Source organism: Saccostrea cucullata, unplaced genomic scaffold (genome assembly GCF_032062105.1).
Source record: "Saccostrea cucullata isolate Sc308-1 unplaced genomic scaffold, CSIRO_AGI_Scuc_v1 ctg2822, whole genome shotgun sequence".
NCBI classification, from domain to species: domain Eukaryota; kingdom Metazoa; phylum Mollusca; class Bivalvia; order Ostreida; family Ostreidae; genus Saccostrea; species Saccostrea cuccullata.
The window spans coordinates 12,831-39,129 of NW_026934858.1; the positions used below are offsets into that span (position 1 = coordinate 12,831).

A 26,299-nucleotide genomic window follows, 5' to 3' on the forward strand; every position below is an offset into this window, starting at 1 on the left:
GATATAAAAAGAAATAAACTTCCAGCTATATTTAATTGTTTTTTTAATAAAACAAGTACATGTATGTGAGAAACCTTTCAGGAACAAGTTGTCTACTATAGCCAGCCAAGCCTTTACTGCATACATGTGCACATTTTTAGTTGATGCATCTAAAAGATATAGTTTTGATTCGGTGTTTCTTTGTTTTCTTTTTATTCAAATAATTTTAAAATGTGATGATGTACACAACAATAATTAGAACCTAGTTTGGAGGATTTTTTCGCGCTTGTTTGTAAACAACGCGCGGCATTGTGGGAAATAGGAAGGTACTAAAGACGCGATGTACTAAACACTGATTTGACCTGATTCAAATTTGTCTGTAAATGTTCCAAACAATTGAATTTTTGTATAGCATATGCCTCGAAGTCATAAAGTCTGTACATAAGTAATTTAAAATACTCAATATTACCATTTTATTATAAATTAAAACGTCAGGTAAATATCAGGTCTCTAGTATATCCCGTTTTTAGTGTGCCCCTTCGAGTCGACGTCGGCCACATGTTTGCCATGGTTTACAAACTGAAAATAGAATGATTTGTGAAGTTGAACATTTTCTCACAAAGAATCCGTTTGTAGACATGTACACTCATTTAATCTGCAGCTACGAAGTACTTTGTCACTTCTCTGGAACATTATTCTAAGCAGAATTATCCCTATTCATATATTCTAAGAATCTTGTGTGAATTGTTTACGAGGAAATTCTGACTGTCACATTAACAAGGATGAACACTCTTGACTCTGCTTCGGATTCCCCAGTGATAATTGTATCGAGTGATGAAAGAGCTGACGGCGACATTTTAATGTATGATTGGCTTGGACCATTGGAATGAAGGTTAGAATATTTTTATTACTTAAAATTTACACTACTGATTACATGACAGTGACATACATTGATGTTATTAGAAATACACAGACACACCGATATATTATCTGTTTTACAGTTCAGACGCTCTCTGTTTACCTTGTAAATCCCCACAGCTTTATATTTTATTTTTTTTAAATTTGAGGATGTAATTTCAACAGTCCTACTATCTATCATAGTGATCATACTCTATAATTCAAACTGCACTTAATGTTACAGAATATATTCAACTAATTATATATTGACAGTGTGACTGTAAGGGTGAGGGCAGATACTTATTTAGTTTTAATTTAGATTGTGCTTGTCAAGCCGCATTTGACATTTGGTGCATCCATGCTCAGTGTTCACACTGAGAGTTTATTCAAATGTTTAATTCGAATGAATTCACTGCTCGTTAAATTACTTCCCATTAGCTCCATGTGAACATGAGTAAGGATAGCTAATTCAAATTAAATAGAAATGAATTTTGAATGTAGCTTAAACATTTTAAAGAAGCTAAGCACTGTGGGTCCAAAGTATACTGCGGAAAAATTGTGTGGAGCAATGTGCAAGTCACAATCTTCTTTTGCCAAGGTCTTATCATAAGAGCTCGCATTATGGGCAGGGATTTGTGCTGCTGTCTGGACTCGCTTTAAATAGATGTTCTCAAAAAGTCTAAATTATTTAATATCATACTTTACTGACAAAAAAGGACAAATATTGCTCAGTTAAATTGCAAAAGAAATTTGTTTAAAAAAATTGTAATAATAGAAAGTTTGCTTTTTTGTTTGGTAAGACTGCTGTAATTGTTTAATGTTTGTTTATTTGCCTTAATCATACATTTTTCAGTCATTTCATGGTGCCACCACTTGGGATGGTATTAGCTGCAAATATAGACTTGTACTCAGCACTTACTGCCTTTAAGAAGTATGAGATCCATTTTGTGCTAACACCTACCGTGACACAGAATCTTGGTTTATGCAGTCTCATAGGAGTAACCTGTCTAAAGCATTTAGCAATGGGATTGGAACCTGCGACGTAAGGTTCAGCTTCTTATTGATACTTTGATTTATAATATTTATTTGAGAATTTCACTCATTCACATACTTAGAGATGTTGATATATATTGTTGAATAGCATCAATTTAGACCTTTACTTAGCTAAGTAAACATGTACTGTGAGGTTTTTAAGGTCTCATTCATTTTATATGCCAGATGCATGTTAAGGAACATTACTGCATAAATGTTTTTGTCTTAAATTTGAAGCTCTTTACTAATATAAAGATATGTTAGTGTTAAACCTCTTCAAATTAGGGTAGACCTTTACTTTAAACTCAGCAATGTGAGTGTGTTGTGTGAATTTGTGTTAGCGAGACAGTGTGTTGTATGAATTTGTGTTAGCAAGGCAGTGTGTTTTGTGAACTTAATTGTGTTAGCCTGACAGTGGGTTGTGTGAATTCTTGTTAGCTTGACGATGTGTTGCGTAAACTCGTGTTAGCGGGACAGCGTGTTGTGTGAAATCGTGTATAAAGTGTAAGTGTGACAGTGTGTTGTGTAAACTCGTGTTAGCTAGACAGAGTGTTGATTGAACTCGTATTAGCGAGACTTCGTGTTGTGTAAACTCGTGTTAGTGAGACTGCGTGTTGTGTAAACTCGTGTTAGCGAGACTGCGTGTTGCGTAAACTCATATTAGCGAGACAGCGTGTTGTGTGAACTCTTATTAACGAGACAGCATGTTGTGTGAATTCGTGTTAGCGTGACAGTGTGTTGTGTGAACTTGTTATCCTGAAAATTTGTCGTGTGAACTGGTGTTAGAGAGATAGTGTGTTGTGTGAACTCATGTTAGCGAGATTGCATATTGTGTGAACTCGTGTTAGCCAGACTGCGTGTTATGTGAACTCTTGTTAGCGATATTGCATGTTTTTTGAATTTGTGTTAGCGTGACAGTGTGTTGTGTGAACTCGTGTTAGCCTGACAGTGTGTTGTGTGAAATGGTATTAGGATGACAGTGTGTTGTGTGAAATGGTATTAGGATGACAGTGTGTTATCGCAACAGTGTTTGGTGCGAACTTGTGTTAGTGAATAGTGAGACAGCCTGTTTTGTGAATTCGTGTTAGTGTGACAGTGTGTTGTGTGAACTCGTGTTAGCCTGACAGTGTGTTGTGTGAAATGGTATTAGAATGACAGTGTGTTGTGTGAAATGGTATTAGGATGACAGTGTGTTATCGCAACAGCATTTGGTGCGAACTTGTGTTAGTGAATAGTGAGACAGCCTGTTTTGTGACTTTATGTTAGCGTGACAGTGTATTGTGTAAACTCGTGTTAGCGTGACAGTGTATTGTGTAAACTCGTGTTAGTGAGACTGCGTGTTGTGTAAACTCATGTTAGCGTGACAGTGTGTTGTGTGAATTCATCTAAGCGTGACAGTGTGTTGCATGTACTTGTGTTAGCTAGACAGTGCGTTGTATGAACTCGTATTAGCGAGACTGTGTGTTGTGTAAAACTTGTGTTAGCAAGACAGCGTGTTGTGTGAACTTGTGTTAGTGAGACAGCGTGTTTGTGAATTTGTGTTAGCATGATAGTGTGTTGTGTGAACTCGTGTTAGCCTGATATTTTGTTGTGTGAAATTGTATTAGCGTGACAGTGTGTTGTGTGTTAGTGTGACAGCGTGTGGTGCGAACTTGTGTTAGTGCGAAAGTGTTTTTCAGTGTTGTGATGGCGAGCTGTGTGATAGCCTAATGGCGTCTTTTGTGTCGGTAAGATGGCACGCTTTTATGAAAGTGCTATTGAGCTTTAGCAAGTGGCCCTATCTGGACACGCCTTATTATAATTGATCAGTTCTCAGGTATACAGTGAATTACCGGTATTATTGTCACCATGAAATCAGCATTTACAGTTGCAATTACGTAGTTAGTAATCATAAGATATTGGTTTGCGAGTTTTAAAATTATGGTGTTCCAATGATGTGAAGTTGCAGTGTGTTAGCATGTTAATTTCAACAGACTGCCACTCCAATGCAGCTTTAAACAACACGCTGCTGTGTTTACACAAAACAAAATATCATGCAAACACAACTCTAAACAATCTGTTGAGTGTTAGCTTCACTGCATGTTGGATTCAGTGTGCTGGCATATTATCACTGACGTACATGCTAGCACATTGTCACCTCGTGCTAGTATGTTGTCATAAATACTCTAGCACATTATTCTAAACCCACTAGTGCATGATTACTTTGCACTTGTATGTTGTCTTATTAGGGCCCCGCAAGGATTTGCGGGTGCCCTATAGTAATCACTCTGTCTGTCCGTCCGTCTGTCCAGCTGTCTGTCTGTCTGTCCGTCTGTCACTCTTCCGTCCACAAATTTTCTGTTTTTTTCTAATAACTTTTTTTATAGTTGCCCAATCAAGTTCAAATTTGGTATGGTAGTTCAGTAGGCAGAAATACATATTTTGATGCTAAGTTTGCTTCTCTATGTCTTCTGGTTTGGAGCTGGGGTGGTGGGGTAGATTCCTTAACTATGCATAAGAATGAATGGGCAACTTTTTTTATGGTTGCCCAATCAAGTACAAATTTGGTATGGTAGTTCAGTAGGCAGAAATACATATTTTGATGCTAAGTTTGGTTCTCTATGTCCCCTGGTTTGGAGCTGGGGTGGTGGGGTAGATTCCTTAACTTTATATACAAAAGCAGTGGCAAAGAGAGATAACTGCTGAAGATGTTGCCATTGTAAACTGAATGCTTCTATGAGTCCCTTGGGATTAATTAGCTTTCCTCCTGAAGAAAATCCAGAGCATTATCTTTATCTGTCAAATTGAGATGAATTACCACCTCTGTCTGCAAATGAAGTTTGTTTTGAAGTTAAGTCAATTTGAAATGCTATGAACACTCTGAAATGTGGATTTAAATATAAATATTTATAATTTATTTTTGTTTAAAAGTTATGATTTCTTTGAATTCTAATAACAAGAAATAGATTAAAGAAGATTTTTTGATTTACTTTTTTTCACTTTATGTTAATTCAAGAATATTATTAATTTTTAGGATAGTTGTATAAAAACACCATTTTATCATTAATACTGAAAAAGTTCTTATTGTAACTTAAGAAGAAAATGATGAGAGAGGTACAATTAATCCCTTGGGATTAATTATCTAGCCTGCTGCAGAAAATTCAGTAGGCTTATCTTTATCTGTCACTTTAAGATTAATGAAACCCCTTGTCTGCAACTGCTGTTTGTTTGAAGTTAAGGTCAAGCCTTCATGATACATGTATTTGCATTCATTGAAGGCTGGCATTTTATATAACACATGCTTCATAATCATGATAATTGTTTAAATATACATTCAATGTTAAGTTGTTTTTTACTGCCTAATGTAAATACAAGGATATTATTTTCAGTTTTTGAATATTCAGGAATTATCTTGAAATTTTAAGAATACAGTTGCTGTTGCTTATTCTTCGTACATTTTTTTATCATTCTGTAAGCTGCACCCTATTAATTCTACCCCATGGCGGGGCCCTTGCTGACTGGTTAGTTTTCTAGTTAGGGGATAGCATAAATGACTGCCTTAATTGGTGTAAACTTCTTTTAATTGATGAAAGAGTACATTAAAATTTACAAATTATACACAGAAAATGTGACAATATCTTATCTCTCAATTTGATAATCTAATTTATTATCTCATGAATTGCACTTTTTATTAGTAAAAGAATTATAAATTAAAAAATTTCAATTTCTTTTGGATAGGTGTGACTCATCTGAATACTGAATTTTGATACCAAGCATGACCATGATTTGCCAGAAGATCATCTGTTTGGATGTGACATGGAATAAACAGCATAGTGAAAATAAGTCAAGTTTTGGTTTGTGAAGACAATTTTTAAACACACTGTGTATCATTTTTAAATTTTGATTTGACAACATAAATCCACAAATATGAACATATCAATTGCTCTCAGTTTTTCAAGTGAAATAGTTTTTGTAACAGAAATACATGTACCAGTAATTACATTGGAATAAATGTTATTTTTAAATATAATAATATTTTGTTTGTGTAGCATGTTGACCTCTTTATTAAGGTCTTCCCTTTCAAAGTTTAGACTTACTTATTCTAATGATTAAGATAGATCCTCTGTCTTCAGCAGGAATATAAGATCTTGTAATACATGTATGTGTATTTTTTACAGTATACCGTATTTGGCCGAATATAATACGCATTTATGTAAAATACGCACCCCCCTTTTTGAGTCTGAAACTGGGGAAAAAACGCAGTTCGGATGTATTATACGCAACAGAAAAATTTACAAAGCGATGTTCTGAACTATGAAAATCACAGTAATTTGTTACGAAAATCGGCGCGAGGATTAGGTGTCAAAAAATTTACTGAACACACTTTTTTAAAAATACACACTTTATAACTTTCTCTTAATCCTGACATTCATTATCGCGATGATCTGGAGAAAATTATTTATTCATTTATTTCAACAAAGCACAAGATAATGTTGCGTAAAAGTATTAACAGATTTTTTTAAAGAATAGTTACGGTGATTTTGAAATTATGCGCCGCCATATTCTCAGATGAAATAATTTTTATTTCAACAAGATATTGTAGAAAGTTTTATCAGTTGTCATATTTAATTTTGGTTCTAGATAATCATGCTTAAAATTATCTTACAATATTTTAACAGGAAACGAAATTGAAACATCAAAGTATTTATTTCTTTAAGAAGACTACGATTTTCCTCTTCTGAATCTTCACGGATATCTTATTTTCTAAAAGATACCACTTTTATTAAAAGTTTTAGCATAATTTATATTTCATTTCTCAACTCTCAATTATTTAAACAAGAGGCCGATAAGTATAAGATAAGGTAAAATTACATTTAGCAACTGTTTAATTGTTTTAAGTGCTGTAATCAACACATGCTCACCATGCTCACACATACGAAAGGTCATAAACCAACCCCCAATTTTTAACAAAGAAAATAATCACAGCAATTAACATGGCAGTAAATAATCAGTGCTCTAACTGTAAAAACATTGCTTTGGAGTCGGTAGACAATTAATTGCCCCGAGGGATGTTGATAGGTAATTATCATTTGACCAGCGCACTGGTTTCCTTTCATTGGGACGTATCCATGGAGGGGTGTTTATATTGTTGCAGATTATAACTGAGTTATTTTAAGCCTAAAATTAATATTTATTTTATTGTATTTCATTAAAAAATGATTTATTACTTTGTCTGGCAGATAAGGTGCATGTGCACTATCATTCCGGAAGCACGTGACATAGCTATGAGTGAACGTCTAAAAATAACATCGGTAATGGTGGCCTCCTCGGAGACAATCAACATGCAGCTCAAATTACTTTTAACTTACTTTTTAATGTTATTTGGGCATAAAAAGATAATGAAAGTGACATTTTTAAGAAGCATATCTTCCAACAATAACTTTCCGAAGTTTAAAATATGGCAATTAACAAAAGAAATTGCATATGTCTCTAGGTAATACTACGGTATGTACATATGATAGCCGTGTTTCACCTGAAAGAAAAACTTGTCAAAATCCCATTGTGATGTAAAATACACATCCCTTTCTCACAGAAATTTATTTTAGGAAAAAAGTGCGTATTGTATTCCCCCAATTATGGTAATTGTTTAATCTGCGCTCAGCCGCTGACACAGTACAGTATATACCAAAGCTGGTCATAAACCGTCCCGATTTTTAACAAAGAAAATATTTCTTATCAAAGCAAATTATAAGGACAGTAAAAAATCAGTGCTCTAACTGTAAAAACGTTGCTTTGGAGTTGGTAGACAATTAATTGCCTGGAGGGGTGTTGGGAGATAATTATCAAGTGACCAGCGCACGTGTTTAAAACATTGGCTTCCTTTCATTGGTACAATGTACGTAGAGAGGGTGTTTATGTTGTAGTGAATTTTCACTGAGTTATTTACAACCTAAACTATTTTTTTATTATTGAATTTCATTAAAAAAAAAAGACATTGCTTTGTCTGATTATTACGGAAGGAGTGAACGTCTAAAAATAACATCGGTAATGGCGGCCTACACGGAGAGTCGGGAAGGCAATAAACATGCAGCTCAAATTAATTTTAACTTGCTTTTTCATGTCATTATATTATCAAAAGGTTATGAAAATGACATTTTTAACAAGCATACTTACCAACAATAAATTTTGAAGTTTATACATGTGTATTAAAATATGGCGATAAACAAAAGAAATTGCACATGTCTCTATAGGTAATACTACGGTATGTACACATGATAGCCATGTTTCACCTGAAAGAAAAACATGAAAATCCCATTTTCATGTAAAGTACGCACTCCTTTCTTACAGAAATTTATTTTAGTAAAAAAGTGTGTATTATATTCCGCCAAATACGGTAATGTAAAAAAAAATTGTTGTTTTGGCACATACAACTAATTCAAGGCATAAACATGTGTATGATTCCAAGGAATTCAGTACATAGGGCATGTACATGTAGTTTTCTAAAACAAGATTGAAGAGATGTCCAGTTGCATTTCATTGTCAACTCCAAAACTGTGCCTGTTGCATACTTATTAGCCCATCTGAGCTAAGGAACCAGTAATTTTTTTAAAAACATAATTTTATCCATTATCATCATTGTCTAAAATTTCACAATATCATTTTCCAGAACCAAAGTGAAACTTGGCACAGAGCATCCTTAGTGTAGGGGATTCAAATTGTTCTTATGCAGGGCAATACCTTCAAAGAGATTTGTTTCTTTAATACTGTAAATGTATTATATTTAGCTTGTACAATATTTGGTGGAAATTGACTTTTGAATAAGTTAGCGTAGATATTCTTATTTATGTTTATGTACAAGACTTTAGCTTTGTACTTGATTTAGTGATTGCTGCATTCCGCCAAAGCCGCTAAAAAAGAATACACAGCCATATGTAATATGTTCATAATATACCTTTCAGAGAATTTTACACTCCTATTGAGGTACCACCAGTTGCTAATGGAAAGCTTCAAATTCGAAACATACACAACACATTTCTGTGCGTTTATTATAAAAGTATTGTTCTACTTACTGATTGCAACTAATGAAGATTGTTCATCATTATTGTAAATACATTTGGATTTTTTGAATTATTATATAATTTGTTTATTTTATTTACCTAGTTATATTGTATATTAAATGATTTTAAAGCCATTTTTAAGATGGTAATGTAGCAAAACACTTATGTTTCTGTAGTATGACACGTTTCACAAACATAACATAGGCGTCGGAACCGGGGGGGGCTAGGGGGGGCTTAGCCCCCCCACTTTTTTTCCAAATATATACTTAGTATAGACATTGAACGTATCTTCGTAGGTTTAGCCCCCCCACTTTCCACAGATGCGCCTTAGTATAGGTTAAAAATTGGGAAAGTGGTGGTGTCAAAAGTCGTAATATTGGAAGTTAAACTGTTGTGTATACGATTTCAAGAATGCTGTTAGAGAGAGTACCCTTTAGACCTCATGCTCACACCAAATTAAAGAATTCAAGTAAGGGTTTTTGAGACAAGTCGAAAAAGAGAATGTTAGCCAAGTTGACAATCTAGACAGAAACATTGAATCTTTTGCTTATCGCTAGGAAGGAAGACCCACTCGTTGCTTTGCAACGAGCTTTGCTCTAGTTATTATGTCGCCCCGAACGAAGTCGGGGACGACATATTGATATTGTACGCATGTTTTTTTTATCCAGGCTGTTTCTCGGAGATGGCTGGGACAATCTTCCTGAAACTTTCCTCAAAGGACGATCACTGGTTGTAGTTGTGCAGTGAGGTTGTTCAGTTCCAATATGTCTACCGTTGCCATGGAAACCTGTAAAAAGCGACAAATTTTGTCCGAGAGTGTTCTCTCTGGTCCCTTAAACGTTCGTCATAAAACTTTTCTTATTTTAATGATTAGTATCTGTAGTTATGCAACTCGCATTTAAAATTTTCAAATAATCGATTATTGCCATGGAAACCAGGTGAAAGTTAAAATTCTTTAATTTCGATTTTCTCAATAACTACGCAGGCAATCGTTTTGAAACTTTCAGTGTTTATTCCTTGCAATGCGTCAAAGTGATTTCTACTTTTAAAAAAATTGTAATGAGTCGCTCACAGTTGCCATAGAAACGAAACAGAAAAAAAGATTCAGATGTACACATGTGTTCTCCAAGGTCTAGGTCAAAGGGTCAAAGTTCTTGGTGTCCAATAAAAGTTCTTTTCACAAGGATTACATATTTGAAATACGAAAGCCCTAGCCCTTACCGTTCAAACGTAAGGTACTATGTTCAAGACAACCCCCCCCCCCCTTTTTTGAAGCGCACTGCCAGGTAGAATACACAGATATAACATATACAATTTACAGGTAACGTTTTAAAAGTTTCATTCATAAAATTCAGTTCTCCTGATGTGATTTGATAGTTTGCCAACAGTCATTCTTCTTCTGTCTTGTCTCTAGATTTTATAATTATTTTGTTTTTTCTATATAAAAAATAACGATTGTCAACTTCATTTATTAGCATTTCGCGTTTTTTGGTATATCTATTACTTGTATATTATTAATTTCATTAAATAGTGCAAGAATAAATTAGAAAATTGGTACGTTATTTCCATAGTTTTTATTCATTCATAAATCTTTGGATCCGCTCCTATACAGGTGCGCTAAGCCTTGATCACTACTGTAAACAAAACATTCATCTCGCCGAAAATGTTCATGATTCCGCTAAACTGAGAAAGTTTTCACATGATTTATCATCTCATAAGAAACATCAGACCTGTACAGTGCAGAAATGCTCGAATTGAAGGGGAAAATTCAGGAGTTATTGATGGGAAAAATTCAGGAGTTATTATGTCGCCCCGAACGAAGTCGGGGACGACATATTGATATTGTACGCATGTTTTTTTTATCCAGGCTGTTTCTCGGAGATGGCTGGGACAATCTTCCTGAAACTTTCCTCAAAGGACGATCACTGGTTGTAGTTGTGCAGTGAGGTTGTTCAGTTCCAATATGTCTACCGTTGCCATGGAAACCTGTAAAAAGCGACAAATTTTGTCCGAGAGTGTTCTCTCTGGTCCCTTAAACGTTCGTCATAAAACTTTTCTTATTTTAATGATTAGTATCTGTAGTTATGCAACTCGCATTTAAAATTTTCAAATAATCGATTATTGCCATGGAAACCAGGTGAAAGTTAAAATTCTTTAATTTCGATTTTCTCAATAACTACGCAGGCAATCGTTTTGAATCTTTCAGTGTTTATTCCTTGCAATGTGTCAAAGTGATTTCTACTTTTAAAAAAATTGTATGAGTCGCTCACAGTTGCCATAGAAACGAAACAGAAAAAAAGATTCAGATGTACACATGTGTTCTCCAAGGTCTAGGTCAAAGGGTCAAAGTTCTTGGTGTCCAATAAAAGTTCTTTTCACAAGGATTACATATTTGAAATACGAAAGCCCTAGCCCTTACCGTTCAAACGTAAGGTACTATGTTCAAGACAACCCCCCCCCCTTTTTTGAAGCGCACTGCCAGGTAGAATACACAGATATAACATATACAATTTACAGGTAACGTTTTAAAAGTTTCATTCATAAAATTCAGTTCTCCTGATGTGATTTGATAGTTTGCCAACAGTCATTCTTCTTCTGTCTTGTCTCTAGATTTTATAATTATTTTGTTTTTTCTATATAAAAAATAACGATTGTCAACTTCATTTATTAGCATTTCGCGTTTTTTGGTATATCTATTACTTGTATATTATTAATTTCATTAAATAGTGCAAGAATAAATTAGAAAATTGGTACGTTATTTCCATAGTTTTTATTCATTCATAAATCTTTGGATCCGCTCCTATACAGGTGCGCTAAGCCTTGATCACTACTGTAAACAAAACATTCATCTCGCCGAAAATGTTCATGATTCCGCTAAACTGAGAAAGTTTTCACATGATTTATCATCTCATAAGAAACATCAGACCTGTACAGTGCAGAAATGCTCGAATTGAAGGGGAAAATTCAGGAGTTATTGATGGGAAAAATTCAGGAGTTATTATGTCGCCCCGAACGAAGTCGGGGACGACATATTGATATTGTACGCATGTTTTTTTTATCCAGGCTGTTTCTCGGAGATGGCTGGGACAATCTTCCTGAAACTTTCCTCAAAGGACGATCACTGGTTGTAGTTGTGCAGTGAGGTTGTTCAGTTCCAATATGTCTACCGTTGCCATGGAAACCTGTAAAAAGCGACAAATTTTGTCCGAGAGTGTTCTCTCTGGTCCCTTAAACGTTCGTCATAAAACTTTTCTTATTTTAATGATTAGTATCTGTAGTTATGCAACTCGCATTTAAAATTTTCAAATAATCGATTATTGCCATGGAAACCAGGTGAAAGTTAAAATTCTTTAATTTCGATTTTCTCAATAACTACGCAGGCAATCGTTTTGAATCTTTCAGTGTTTATTCCTTGCAATGTGTCAAAGTGATTTCTACTTTTAAAAAAATTGTATGAGTCGCTCACAGTTGCCATAGAAACGAAACAGAAAAAAAGATTCAGATGTACACATGTGTTCTCCAAGGTCTAGGTCAAAGGGTCAAAGTTCTTGGTGTCCAATAAAAGTTCTTTTCACAAGGATTACATATTTGAAATACGAAAGCCCTAGCCCTTACCGTTCAAACGTAAGGTACTATGTTCAAGACAACCCCCCCCCCTTTTTTGAAGCGCACTGCCAGGTAGAATACACAGATATAACATATACAATTTACAGGTAACGTTTTAAAAGTTTCATTCATAAAATTCAGTTCTCCTGATGTGATTTGATAGTTTGCCAACAGTCATTCTTCTTCTGTCTTGTCTCTAGATTTTATAATTATTTTGTTTTTTCTATATAAAAAATAACGATTGTCAACTTCATTTATTAGCATTTCGCGTTTTTTGGTATATCTATTACTTGTATATTATTAATTTCATTAAATAGTGCAAGAATAAATTAGAAAATTGGTACGTTATTTCCATAGTTTTTATTCATTCATAAATCTTTGGATCCGCTCCTATACAGGTGCGCTAAGCCTTGATCACTACTGTAAACAAAACATTCATCTCGCCGAAAATGTTCATGATTCCGCTAAACTGAGAAAGTTTTCACATGATTTATCATCTCATAAGAAACATCAGACCTGTACAGTGCAGAAATGCTTGAATTGACTGTGGCATGTCAGATTCGTTTTCCGGCAGAACCTCTACAAATTAAAGTGAAAGTAGGGAATTTTCTGAATTCTCACTGGCGTTTTAATACACAAAATAATTCGGCTGATCTTCTTAATAAATAATATTTGCCAAGCATTTTTGGTAGGAAAGATACTGCCAATTAACAAGTATGAGACTCAGTTCAGTACATCTGCCCAATTTCTTGTATGCAAGTCTGCAATTTTGGACTTGTAATTTTTTTCCTGCACTACTTTCTTCTCCTACAGATTCTAAAAATAATGAGTGGGATGTACCCAATTAAGGTCTTCCGTTTCTAACGGAAAGAACTGATCATACGACTGGATGGTTGTCAAAGCTTAGCTAATGGACCATTGTTTTAGTGATGATAAAAATGAAAGTCTTGTCCGAAACGGGGCGACATATGCTATTGCTTGCAATAGCAGACTTTCTAGTTATTATTTTTCTTCTTCCTGGGAAAATCTTTTCCGCGAGTGATCTTGTAAACTACACATCCGACTAAGGTGAAACCTTTTTAGGGTCAGTAGGCATGTTATGTAGATTTGCGGAACGAAGGTCATTTTACGTGCATGTGCGTGCAAGAGCGCGCACGTGCAACACGTGAAATGACCAATATAATGGATATACCCGTAACTTTTCTACTTTTTGATTATATGCTTTGAAACTCATAATATAAGTATATATTAGTAGTATAGACGTGATGACATGGTCAAAATAGCAAGATCTCACGCGCATGCACGTGCACTTTGCTCTTATTGGCTGAAACTAAAGCCTCAATATCTTTCTTGTTTTTTGATAAAATCCTTTGAAATTTTGAACAGAGTCAAACATTAGGGAGATCTTTAGCTTGATATATAAGAATTATCATGAAAGCATGTGCATGCACGTATGCTTGCAAGAGCGCGCATGTGCAACACCAGAAATGTCCAATATAATTGATATAGACGTAACTATTTAAAAGTTTGATGAAATGTTTTGAAACTCATAATATAAGGATATTTTAGCATAGACAAAAAATGTATTTGTCAGCCCCTGCAATGGCATTGAATTCTAGTAAAGATAAATAAAAAGATACAAATAACAGATTTAATGCAGTAAAACATTGATAAAAAGTGACAATTGCCACCTCTTAACATGCTCAGACATATACAACTATGTACAACAAATTTCTGACTGATCTCAACATGTATTATCTTTTCTGCATAGTGTTTCTTATGATGAACCTGTCTTAGCCTACAAGGATCATAAAGTCACATTCAATTCACAGTTGTCATCAGAATTCAAAATGGTTTTTAAATTTCTTCTAAGAAGTCTGTCATTTCATCCATGACATGGCTGTCATCATAGGGAGCTCGCACATATCCTTTTTTACGCTTGGAATTTCCATGCGGGGCCACCCCAGGGAACAAGCCCAAATACTCCACGACAAAAATACTACTACTCGACGAATTCATCCATGTAATTCGTCGTCTGTAACTAGGGTCCAATTTAAGGGCCGTGTAATAGCGATTTAGTGTCGTAATTCTGGAAGGATCTGGTTGCGGTTCCATTAAAGTGAACACATATTTGCCTTTACATTTTGACCGGATATGAAACAGTCTATTTCGTACAACAATGGTTCTGTATTCCCCCGTTTCTCGTTGAATTAAGTAAGTTTTTGGTGTATTCCCTTTACTCCAAGTCCCACAGTCATCAGGGAAGAAACACCTTTTGTCCCTTACTATATTTGCAGCATTTTTAACAATAAAATAGACATTGTTTTTTATTCCTGGTGGAATTGACGGAAGTGCTTCCGATGCAGGGAAAGATTTGAAAATTTCTAGTAAACATTCAAAATCAAAAAACGACTTGTCCACTTGACCAACTGCTTCAATTCTGACAGGAGTAATTTCACTGGACTCGTTTTGTTCACCACTTTGATCAGCACTGTTCGCGGCTGAGAGCTCATCAGTCTCACTTGTAGGTTTCGAGAATTGTGCTCTCGCTTTCCCATAATGATGGGTTGAACGGGAAGCTTTAGTTGAGGACACCAGTGGCTGCTTTTGGTCATGCTTTTCATCTGCATTGTGCGATGGAACATCGTCTGAGGATTTACTATAAGGGTGGTCTAAACCTGAAGTTCTGGAAGGATTAATTGATAATGAGTTATCTTGCGATGCAAGATCCTCAGAAGATGGAATATCTAGTAATTGATCAACATCAATTACATTCTCTGGAGCAGGGGGCAAAAGGGGAACAAAATGATTGGTCACCCAGTTACCATCGTCATCTTTTAACATGCTGCACCATAGAATATTTATGGTGTACTTGGCCTGTAGAGCACGTGGTAGGAATTCACAGTTCAAAATCGAAACTGATGGGTCAAGGAGGCCATGTACTGGTGGGTATAAAGACTTGATGCCTCTCGATATTACAGTAGCAGCAGCATGAATAGTCCATGCACATGAGAACTTGAAATTCTGAGCACAGCTCCCAATGGCTTCCTCGTATGAAGGAGATATGTATGCCATTCTATCCCTCTTGTGACTATTTATGTAGAAGTCTTTGTGATAAAACATCTCAAGGCAAGTCCGGGCCCTGATCTCCGATGCCAGTTTTTCATTGCCCTGTATAGCGATTGATATGGCATTAAATAAACAATTCCCGTTTCCTTGGACTGAAACAGGCACAAAATCTGACTTGCCAACCAGATCCGAGGCTGAATGGTCTATACTCATGGAAGGTTCATATTTGAAAGGTTGTTTTGAAGGTAAACGTTTAGGTTGTTTACGCATAAAAATCGACTCGATCTTAACTCCCATCTCAAAACACCCAGACTGAAGAGCTGATTCTAACCTGGCAAGAGACTTATCATAGTCAAAGGCCCCAGAATTGTTCTCACAACATCTAGAACAAATGTAAGGCAGCGGGCATTTCTTCAAGTAATAGAAATCAGTATTGGACAATTCCTCGCACTTTTGGTGAAACCATTCTTCACATTTGTCACAGCCCACACATTTATAGCCATCACAGCTAACATGACAAAGGCCGCATGCATAGTCACTCGCTGGAGATGAATCATTCATGCTGCCAAGAAAGATGCAGTGATGTTTAAGTTCCCAGCAAAGATGTACTGCATTAGAAGTGTCTTCTCCAGCAACCTCTTACTATCCTCTCTTCTATCCTTTATCTTCTAGCTTATTAACTATCCTCTCCTTTCTTCTAAAGTTCTACTCTCTCTTCTATCCTCTCCTATCTTCTATCTTTTCCACTAGTCTTTCCTCTATCTTTTCCACCAGCTTCTTAACAATCTTCCCTTATCTTCTAATCCTCCACTATCCTCATGAATTGAGCATGCTGAAGCTAAAAAAAATTAAGATGGACTTGAGTATATAGTACTACCGGGTATATACCATAGACATAGAAGACAGTATTGTTCACTTGTGACCTTGAAAATCAATTCCAAACTAGGAAAATATAGGGGTTGTTGTAATTGTCAACTCGATCTGCATCAATTAATATTCAATTTACTTAAAATTAGATGTTGGATCCGCTCGCATACTAGCTACACTAACATCTAATAACATCCCATAGAGGCCGGGTTACATCAGAGGTCAAATTCTATCAACCAATCAAATTGTTGCCTGCAAAATCATCATATATTTGTTGAAGCGGATAAGTCCGAATTTGACCTCTGACATGACCCTGTCTGGGATGTTGTTAGATGTCACTATGTATAGTGAGTTTGCGAGCAGATCTAACATCTAATTTTAATTAGACTGTATCTGCAGGTACCTGTGCCATTCACATCTTCATTCTTGGTAATTTTGATACAACTTATTTGAAAAAGCATAAAATGAAATTTTTACATTGGCTATTTAATATTTTATATATTTTGGCACTCAAGTTTTTCTGCAACCCTACAGAAAAAGTCAGTTTATACTGTAAGATTAATCACGAGAAGTTAATGAACTTCCGAGGGATCAATCACGTAAACAATGTGCATACAGAAAAACTTGTTAACCAAAAGTTATTCCTTTAATCCTTTTGTAAGTATTTTGATGTGGATTAATGATATTCATAACAAAAATAAAAATTTTAACATTTGTGCAATTGATCCCAATTATTAACGGTAACCTGTTGAAATACAAATCAAAGAACAAGAAAACATTAACCTTGACATGTAGGTTGTGTAACAAGCCAGCCTGTACAATTTGCAACGTGATATTCATAAAAATTCAAATTATGGGACAGTTGGGAATCGGCTCACTGGGCACTAGATTTACCGACTGTCTTATACAAACGGTGACCATATTTTTTCTTGGCTTTTTCAAAATGAATTGTCTGTTAAACTGTAATGATACCGATTGAAATCCATGTTTTAAAACTTTTTAGCGACTCAATTTGCGTTCTTTAAAGGTGATTTTACCATTTTCTGTTGCATTTATTGTTTATTTGCATATATTCATGTTTATTCGTGGCAATGGCAAATGTCTGCAAAAACAAAACAAACAAACAATTTTCGTTAATGATGTAGACATTTCTTTTGAATTCTGGTTTTCTTATAAAAATGTTCTGCTTTTCATACCACCATTTCCTTACCTAAGCCTTTTAAATTCAGGTCTTCCTAAATCATAACCTTCAGCTTCGTCGAAAAACAGGAATAACCCATCGGAAGTTCTCGGACAGATCATACTTTTAATTAGTCTCGTTCAACCAGACGCTCGGCTGTCTCCGTGAACTCCGACCAGCAGAGAGTCTGGTAAAGAATCACGTAAGCGTTTGTAACCGTCAGAGGGCGCTATCTTGTTTTCATTTTAAAAATCCTTTTTGTAATCAAACGTTCAAGACGTTTCTTCTGCTTGATTGTGACTTTATATTAATAAATTGGTCTTTAATTAGGGATACCAAACGAGAAATTACAATATCAATCGAAGGAATGTTTATTACGCAGGTAGGGCTACACTACTTTCACTTTTGCTTTCGTACAGAATATTTGCAAGACATAATAAAACACGCTTACCTATAACTGAAGGGCATTATCGTAAACAATTCCTCTCTAACGGTTTTAACTTTTAGACATATAACTTTCACATCTTTAAGTTATTTTTCTGTTGATTTATCATGTATTTGTTTAAATCTTGTAGGTGTGTTCTTTTCAGCCAATCAAAAACTTTACCAGAATTTCGGTAAGCCTCGTTTTGGCGTCACAAACGATAATACGTATCTTTACCAGACCCTCTGGGTGGTCGGAGATTTACGGAGACAGCCGAGGGTCTGGTTGAACGAGACACAGGAGTTCGCGTACTTATCAATTTTGCCAAAATTTTCGGTAAATAAAAAAGATACGTAATACCTATAATAATAACACAAGGATTGCAACCGTTGTCCGCGACGCCATGACGTGACATCATGGGCGGTCTATTTACCCAAAAGGAACAAAAAAACAATCATACACAATTAACTAGAGACAACGATATTACATTTAGATACGAGTACAAGTACTTGTACCTCCCCGTTTTAAATTTTCTTGAATGTCTACTAACTTGTCTCTGGTTTCTTTTCACATATGACCTCAATCATCTAGATTAGCATTTCGGGCAGATTTGTTCCTTTTTGGGTAAATGGACGCGCCCGTGACGTCACGTCATGGCGTCGCGGACAACAGATATTTGAGCGAAGTTGTGGAGAAATGTCTCTGCTGCTGCTGTAAAACATGCGTTTGAAATTATATGCATTAAGAGCCATAAAGAATGGTCCCTTCCAAAAAGATTGGCTTGTGTTTTATAATTTTCGATTGAAGATTAATTGTGCGACAGCCTTGATATTAAGTGAGGGGTTCCTAGGTGACATAAAATGCGTTGCACTCCTTGTGTTATTATTATACGTATTACGTATTTTTTTATTTAATGAAAATTTCGGTATAATTGATGGGTACGCGAACTCCTGTGAACGAGACTAACTTTTAATGAGAACTAACTGAGGGCTCTCGAAAATAATTTAGATCAGAAAGATGTTTGAGTATAGGGAGTATAAGTTTACTAAGTAGAGATTTTAAAAGCGTCTAAATAACTGCGAAATTTGGCGGAAAATGATGGCAGCATCTGAAGAGAGTTGTAGTTTGACTTTTGCAGATACGTCTGCACAGAATTTAAAGGAAAGTAATGATGTTAATGAAGTGTATAGAGATGTTTCGAAGTGGACCCAGGTAGATTTGAATAAAATAGGAATCCACTACAGCGAATACGCCATTTCTCTTCGTCGGCTTGAGGAGCTTGCCAAAAAATCAAGTTGCACTCAAAATTCATCAGGAATAACACGGGTGCCAGCATGTTTGTCAACACTGGAAAACTTTTTGACAGATCATTTCAAATTATGTATTCCACATGATAATTTGAAGAGACACCTGCCGCGACAAAATGTGGTGGAATATTTACAATACATAAATGAAAGTCGTCAGAAATTGTGGGAGGATTTGTCAATGTTTGAAAAACAAACTAATTTGGGCGATGAAGAGAAACGGTAAGTTTAAACTGTTTTAAGCTCATTAAGTCTGTTTCAATTACAGACCTTAAATTTACATTGATTAAAGTCACGGACAACTAGCAACACGGCAACATTTTTCTTTTTTGAAAAAAAAATTGACATAACATATTTGTATATATGTATTACAAGTGTATGTCAAGCACCATGTATGGTATTGTTTCATACGACTTTAAAAATTTATTTTGCAGATTGTTGAATGTGTTGCATTTAAAAGTTCAGGATTACTTGTCCAGTCTGGGTAGATTCATGGTGGCACGAGGGGATGGTCCTGTCCCAGATATCACATACACACAGCTTGTCATGGATTTCCTGCGTATTTTCTTTCTGTTCCCTCAGTAAGTTAAAGTACGGAAAATGGCTGGGGTAGTCTTTACTTTACCGGTCCCCAGATCCGCAAGATCCTCATGCTCATTGGACTATGATGTAACATTTACGTCACTCAACTGATAGGGGTTAGTCTTCAACACTATTCGACTGATTAGGGTTAGTCTTGCACCCACCTGATATCCACATGGATAAGGGTTAGTCCTCGCACATTATTCTACTGATTAGGATAAGTCTACCATCTGCCCGGGAGATTTCGGCTAAACGTCTTAGTCCTTGCAAATCATCCGAAAGATAAGGGTTAGTGACTCCTTCTTTTAGAAAAATCAAGAAATTCAGATGCTGCTGTAGTTTTTGCAAGGTCATAATTCAGCTTCAACACCATTTTTTAAGTTTGTTTACAGGGAAAATGGCGCTTCATTGACAATTATTTTTTGTCGATTTTTTTCAATAAATATAAAACAATATTTATTAATTTCTTCAGAGAACAAGGTCTATTGTTATCACAAAACCTTAGTTGGACAGAATACATTGATAGCATTGTAAACAATGCTTATAAGAAACTTGGGCTTTTGAAAAAACTTTAAATTTAAAATCGGTAGGACACATCTTTCAAAATTGTATGTCACATTTATCAGACCCCTCGCTCGAATACGCTTCAATTGTTAAGGATGGCTGCTCTAATAATGATGCCGAAAAGCTTGAAAGAGTTCAATTATCTGCAGCTAGAATTGTTACAGGACTTCTAATTTTTGTGTCAAGAGAAATACTTTACTCTGAAACTGGCTGGGTAACATTGAAAGTTAGGCGCTATAATGCAAAAATGACCACGATGTACAAAATTCATAATGGTAGTGTACCTGAATATTTGAATGACATTGTTCCAAACAAGCGCGAAAACATTTCAAAATATAATACCCATAATAAGGAACAATACGCTGCCCCAAGATGCAGATTAGAATTATATAAAAGATCTTTTATTCCTGACGCTGTGAAACAGTGGAATTTATTGAAGACAGAAACAAGGGAAGCTATCTTACTCAATACGTTTCGAAAAAACTTAACTACAGAAGTAAAAAATCCCCCAATCTATTTTTCATTTGGCAAACATTATACAAATATAATCCATACTAAACTTAGACACAACTGTATACTTAATTATGATTTACACAAAAGAAATATTATTAATAGCCCTTTATGTTCATGTGGTTTATATCTCAATGTACTACATGTATTTTAATTGCATGACATATAGTTATATTTAAGGAGAGGAACTCGTAAGTTGAAAGAACTTGTTTCCAATCCTTTTGTTTATACAATAAAATGTGTTCAAAACAGAGAACAAGGTTAAAAACTTTGTTTAAAAACATAGCTTACCTTTAAACCAATCTTTTAACTGTAAAATTTGATTTTTGGGTTAAAAAGGCCAAAAATTCCGTACCTTTAATTTTCCTTTGATCGCTCACGCGATATCATATACACTGAAGTCACCTTCGGCGACACAACAATTTAGTGTGTTTTTCTTGGGATCGGTAAAGTCGTTCCAATGGCTTTCATCAGTGATTGTTTAAGTACAAGTTTCTTGTTTACACTCTCTGTTCATTACATGATGATGGCTTAGCCTAGACAGATTTTCTATTGTTTTGTTTAAAACTATTTTCACAGTCAGTTTTTATTTGTAACAATTTTCAGACTTGGAAAATCAAAGACCACACATATGAAAATTGGAAAGCAAGAGGTGGTTAGCGCCCCGGACCTTCGCTTTGAGGAATATCCTGGGCCGCAATTAATTACCTTGTTAAGGATGTCCAATGAGGTATACAATGTCCTGATTAAAGGCCAATTTCTAACCAATAAATCAAATTATAATACCCTGTCATTTTAACATAATTATCCAGATACCTGTTTTTCCCATTGTTGTTAAATATGGGGGAGAAAATGGGCAAAGATATCCATCAGTCTGAGAGCTTTCATTTAACAAGTTGATCCAATAATTTTCTATCAGAATTCTTACTATCTTATCTAAATTGTCAGCTATGTGTCTAAAAATCTAATAGGCATACTCTAGCAGTGTTGGATTACTGTAAATGTACTTTTTTCAGCATAGGATTATTAACACTTTGTAACAAAAACAATATATTGTAAAGGTAATGACTTATAAGTTATATAAACAATATTTTACAGGTCAGCATCTCCTGTGGGGAACCTGACTCCATTTCTAAAGAAGATTTCAGCATTCAGAGTTTGCCTGAACATATTCTGGGTCAGCACGGAGCAGATCTTATACTTGACATTGACAATTCTGTCTTCTATCCTGGCATACTGGGAATTATATGTCTGAGAACAAAGGTCTGTATTCACAATTACACAGCCTCAGAATATCCTCTGGTATCCCTGACAAACATCACAGAATGCAAATATAAGTTTACATGTAATAAATGACAATTATTCAGTGAACATGGCATTATGAATAGCAACATAGCTCTGCAGGCATATTTACCATGATGCACTAGCATGCATCATAAAATATGCCATCAGAGCAATTGCTGCTTATAACGCCATGCTCACTGAATAATGTTTTTTCTTTGAAATTTTCTGCAATCTAATATTTCAAAAGTTAACAACTGCCCTGTACATGTAAGTAAGTGTTTTACTGTAGCTCAGCCGCTCAAAGCTTTAAATTCCCATATTGACTTCCCTGAAAATGCTCTTGGATTGCAAGTTTTTCTTTCCACGAATTTCACTGAAAGTGGGTGATACTAATTTCAGTCTGTCTGTTCGTCTGTCCCTCTGTCTGTAGTTTGGCCTGTCTGTAACACTTTTATTTCCATGCAATATCTCAAGAAGCCTTTGAGCTTTTGCAATGAAATTTTATACATGGCCTAAGAAAGACTCCTATTGATTTTGAGGTCAAAGTTTGAGGTCATAAATTCAAAAAAATTGTCTGTTTTAATGCTTTTGTCTCTGTGCGTTATCTTAAGAAGCCTTTGAGTTTTTGCAATGAAATTGTATACCACAACTCCCAATGGCCTGAGGAAGACCCCTATTTATTTTGAGTTGATAAAGGTCAAGGTCACAAATTCATAATTCTCTGTGTGTGTGTGTGTAAAACTTTCATTTCCAGACGATATCTCAAGAAACTTTTACAATGAAAATTTAAATCCCCCCTCCTAGAACCGTGTTCTCTTGTATTTTCTTAAATTGCGGGACATTAGCTTGTTGTTTGATGTCTTGAGGTTCTTGTTAATACTCTCTATCTCTGTCTTTCAGCTTATTTTTACCTACCTGGAGTTAACAGAGGACCATATAAACCTCATTCAGAAGGGAACTCCAATGGGAGCTAAAGGTGCCTCCATCCAGTACACACGTCCTTACAATTACTGGAGCCCAGAGGATAGAAAAGAAATCTATAGAACTCTGCTCTGGTTAGGACACCTTCAAACAGCAAGTGAATGGCATTGGTGATGCCTCAATAGAAATAAGAAATCTATTGTAATTACATTCTGTTTCATCATCACATGTCCAGTGAATGGCATTGGTGACTCTTCTACAGAAACAGTAAAATCATTACATTTATTTTCTGGAGTCATGAATTATTGTAGAACAACTGTGCAGCTATTGTCAGTGAATAAACTGTTTTGTTATTGTTGAATTTCTTTGTTAAAGTTTTTCATTTTATTTACCCTGGTAAAAGAAAGTTATTAGTTAATATCTGATTACATGTACCATGAACTAAGAACCTACATTTTTCTAATTACAGTATCTATTTATCTGAAAAAAATTTTTTTTGATCAACTTGATGAAATCTAAATAAACTTGTGCTATGCCCGGTAATGCCCCTGTCATCACCATGAATTAGGTGACAGTGTTGATGTTGGTGTACCAAATAAATTTCAGTTTTAGGACAAAGTCCATTCCCAAGTAAATATAAAATCCTACTTGAATTCAGTTAATAGAGATGGTGCATCTAGGGATACACAATGCCAGACCTGCTTGAGATGCTGGATGAGTGACCTCAAACCGTTTGGTGACAGCAAATTGAGGAAAATCTCAGTTGAGGCTACCTCAGTGAATTGAGTTGAGATTAATAAAATTTTGGTGATGGTGGGGCCAGGTCAAAGTTTAATGAGTATGTCCATTTCAAAGTATTGCTTATTTTTTTTGTCACCAAACTTGTATGGATTATACATCTGAGGATGCATACTGTAAATCACTAAATTTTCGCGACACCTTATTTTCGCGAGATAGTCATTGACTCTTCATTAGCGAGACAAAATTTTCGCGGATTGTGGTTATTGCTCTATATAATCTTAAGGAATTCTATTCTACGCGAGAATGAAATTTTCGTGAGCAAACCGTCTTGTGTAAATACGCGAAAATAAAGTTCTCGCGAATAAAAAGTGATTTACAGCACTACCAAGCATGTTTCATATGCGTGATCTGACCTGGGGGCCATAAAACTTGGACCAGCTCACTTTTGATCTCAGTCTCACTTTTCCGCTATCAATTCCTTCGGCAAAAGTGGGACTGAGATCAAAAGTGAGCTCATCTAAGTTTTATGGCCCCCAGGCCAGAAGTAAGCTCGTCTTAGTCTAATGGCTCCCAAGCTTGACCTATTTACAAGATGAGTGACCTCGAGGCTAACATTTTTGGAGCAGGATTTGTCTTTATAGATAAGCCTTATGGTGACCATTTTGAGTATATGGTACATCTAAGGATGCACACTACCAGACATGCTTCAGAAGCTACATACATGTATTTCAGATGTAATTAAGTATATTAAAGACCATTACACTTACAAGCTCTGTAGTACTCAAACTTGTATGGATAATGCATTTAGGGATGGCAAAAACCAAACTTCTTTTAGATGCTTGATCTGAACTACATTCAATTGATGGATGAGCGGATTACTTTTTAGCTCACCTGAGCTGAAGGCTCAAGTGAGCTTTTCTGATCAAAATTTGTCCGTTATCTGTCGTCGTCGTTGGGTTATTGTAAACTTTTCACATTTTCATCTTCTTCTCAAGAATCACTGGATCAATTTCAACCAAACTTGCTACAAAGTATCCTTGGGTAAAGGGGATTCAAATTTGTTCAAATGGAGGGCCATGCCCTCTTCCAAGGGGAGATAATTATGAATTAGTGAAAAATTAATGGCATTTTAAAAAAATCTTCTTCTCAAGAACCACTGGGCCAGGAAAGTTGAAACTCATGTGGAATCATCCTCAGGTAGTGTAGATTCAAGTTTATTCAAATCATGACCCCTGGGGGTAGGGTGGGGCCACAATGGCTGATCAAACTTTTACATATTAGGAATATATAGACTTTAATTTAGGAAAAATCTTTAAAAATCTTCTTCTCAAGAACAATAGGAACAGGAAAGATGAAACTCATGTTGAATCATCCTCAGGTAGTGTACATTCAAGTTTGTTCAAATCATGACCCCCGGGGGTAGGGTGGGGCCACAATGGCCTATCAATTTTTTACATAGAAATATATAGGAAAAATCTTTAAAAATCTTCTTCTCAAGATCAATAGGGACAGGAAAGATGAAATGCGTGTTGAATCATCCTCAGGTAGTGTAAATTCAAGTTTGTTGAAATCATGACCCCCGGGGGAAGGGTGGGGCCAAAATGGCCGATCAAAGTTTTATTTAGGAATATATAGGGGAAAATTTAAAAATCTTCTCAAGTACTGCAAAGCCATGATTAGTTATATTTTTTGGAAGCATCCTCAGGTACTGTAGATTCTAGTTTGTTCAAATCATAACCCCCAGGGATAAGGTGGGGCCTCCATGGGGGATCTAAGTTTTACATTAAAATATATTTTAAAAAAATCTTTTTCTTTAGAATAGCAAATGGTTAGTGATATCTTAATATGGATGCATCCTCAGATAGTGTATAATTAAATTTGTTCAAATCATAACCTCCAAGGGTAAAGAAGGGTCTCAATGGTGAATCAAAGTTTTACATAGGAAAATAAAGGGAAAAATCCCAATAACGAAAAGCTATGTTTAGTCATATTGACATGTAAGCATCCTCATGCATTGAATATTTAAATTTGTTTAAATCATGAGTACACTTTGGGGTAGGGAGGGAAGCACTGGGGAGTCAAATTCAATTTATTACAAAGTGATATATACAAACAAAATGTTAAAAAAAAAACTATAAAAATCTTTTTCTCAAGAAGTTGTATGCAGTATTGATATGGAGGCATTCTCAATTAGTATTAGAATTCAATCCCCCTCCCGACCCCCCCCCCCCATAACTTTTCAGTTCTGATCTGATTAATGTGCTTTTTCCTAGCTGATGTGCTCAGGTGAGCGATGTGGCCC

General features: G+C 35.4%; 2 protein-coding genes and 1 long non-coding RNA gene across 3 annotated transcripts; 2 read left to right on the top strand and 1 right to left on the bottom strand.

Annotated features, from left to right (window-relative positions):
- Positions 1-448: 448 nt before the first annotated feature.
- Positions 449-6,305, top strand: LOC134241453 (uncharacterized). Its single transcript, XR_009986669.1, has 3 exons — positions 449-871; positions 1,730-1,918; positions 5,626-6,305. It is a non-coding gene; the product is annotated as an uncharacterized LOC134241453 (long non-coding RNA).
- Positions 6,306-14,188: 7,883 nt separating this feature from the next.
- Positions 14,189-17,717, bottom strand: LOC134241454 (uncharacterized). Its single transcript, XM_062723495.1, has 2 exons — positions 17,698-17,717; positions 14,189-16,458 (listed from the first exon to the last, which is right to left on the bottom strand). Exon 2 carries the CDS (start codon positions 16,179-16,181, stop codon positions 14,409-14,411), a length of 1,773 nt encoding a protein of 590 aa, XP_062579479.1. The 5' UTR covers positions 16,182-16,458; positions 17,698-17,717; the 3' UTR covers positions 14,189-14,408.
- A 1,349-nt stretch (positions 17,718-19,066) lies between these two features.
- LOC134241457 (uncharacterized) lies at positions 19,067-23,563 on the top strand. Its single transcript, XM_062723496.1, has 5 exons — positions 19,067-19,617; positions 19,830-19,976; positions 21,658-21,781; positions 22,150-22,314; positions 23,236-23,563. Exons 1-5 carry the CDS (start codon positions 19,187-19,189, stop codon positions 23,428-23,430), a joined length of 1,062 nt encoding a protein of 353 aa, XP_062579480.1. The 5' UTR covers positions 19,067-19,186; the 3' UTR covers positions 23,431-23,563.
- The last annotated feature ends 2,736 nt before the right edge of the window (positions 23,564-26,299 follow it).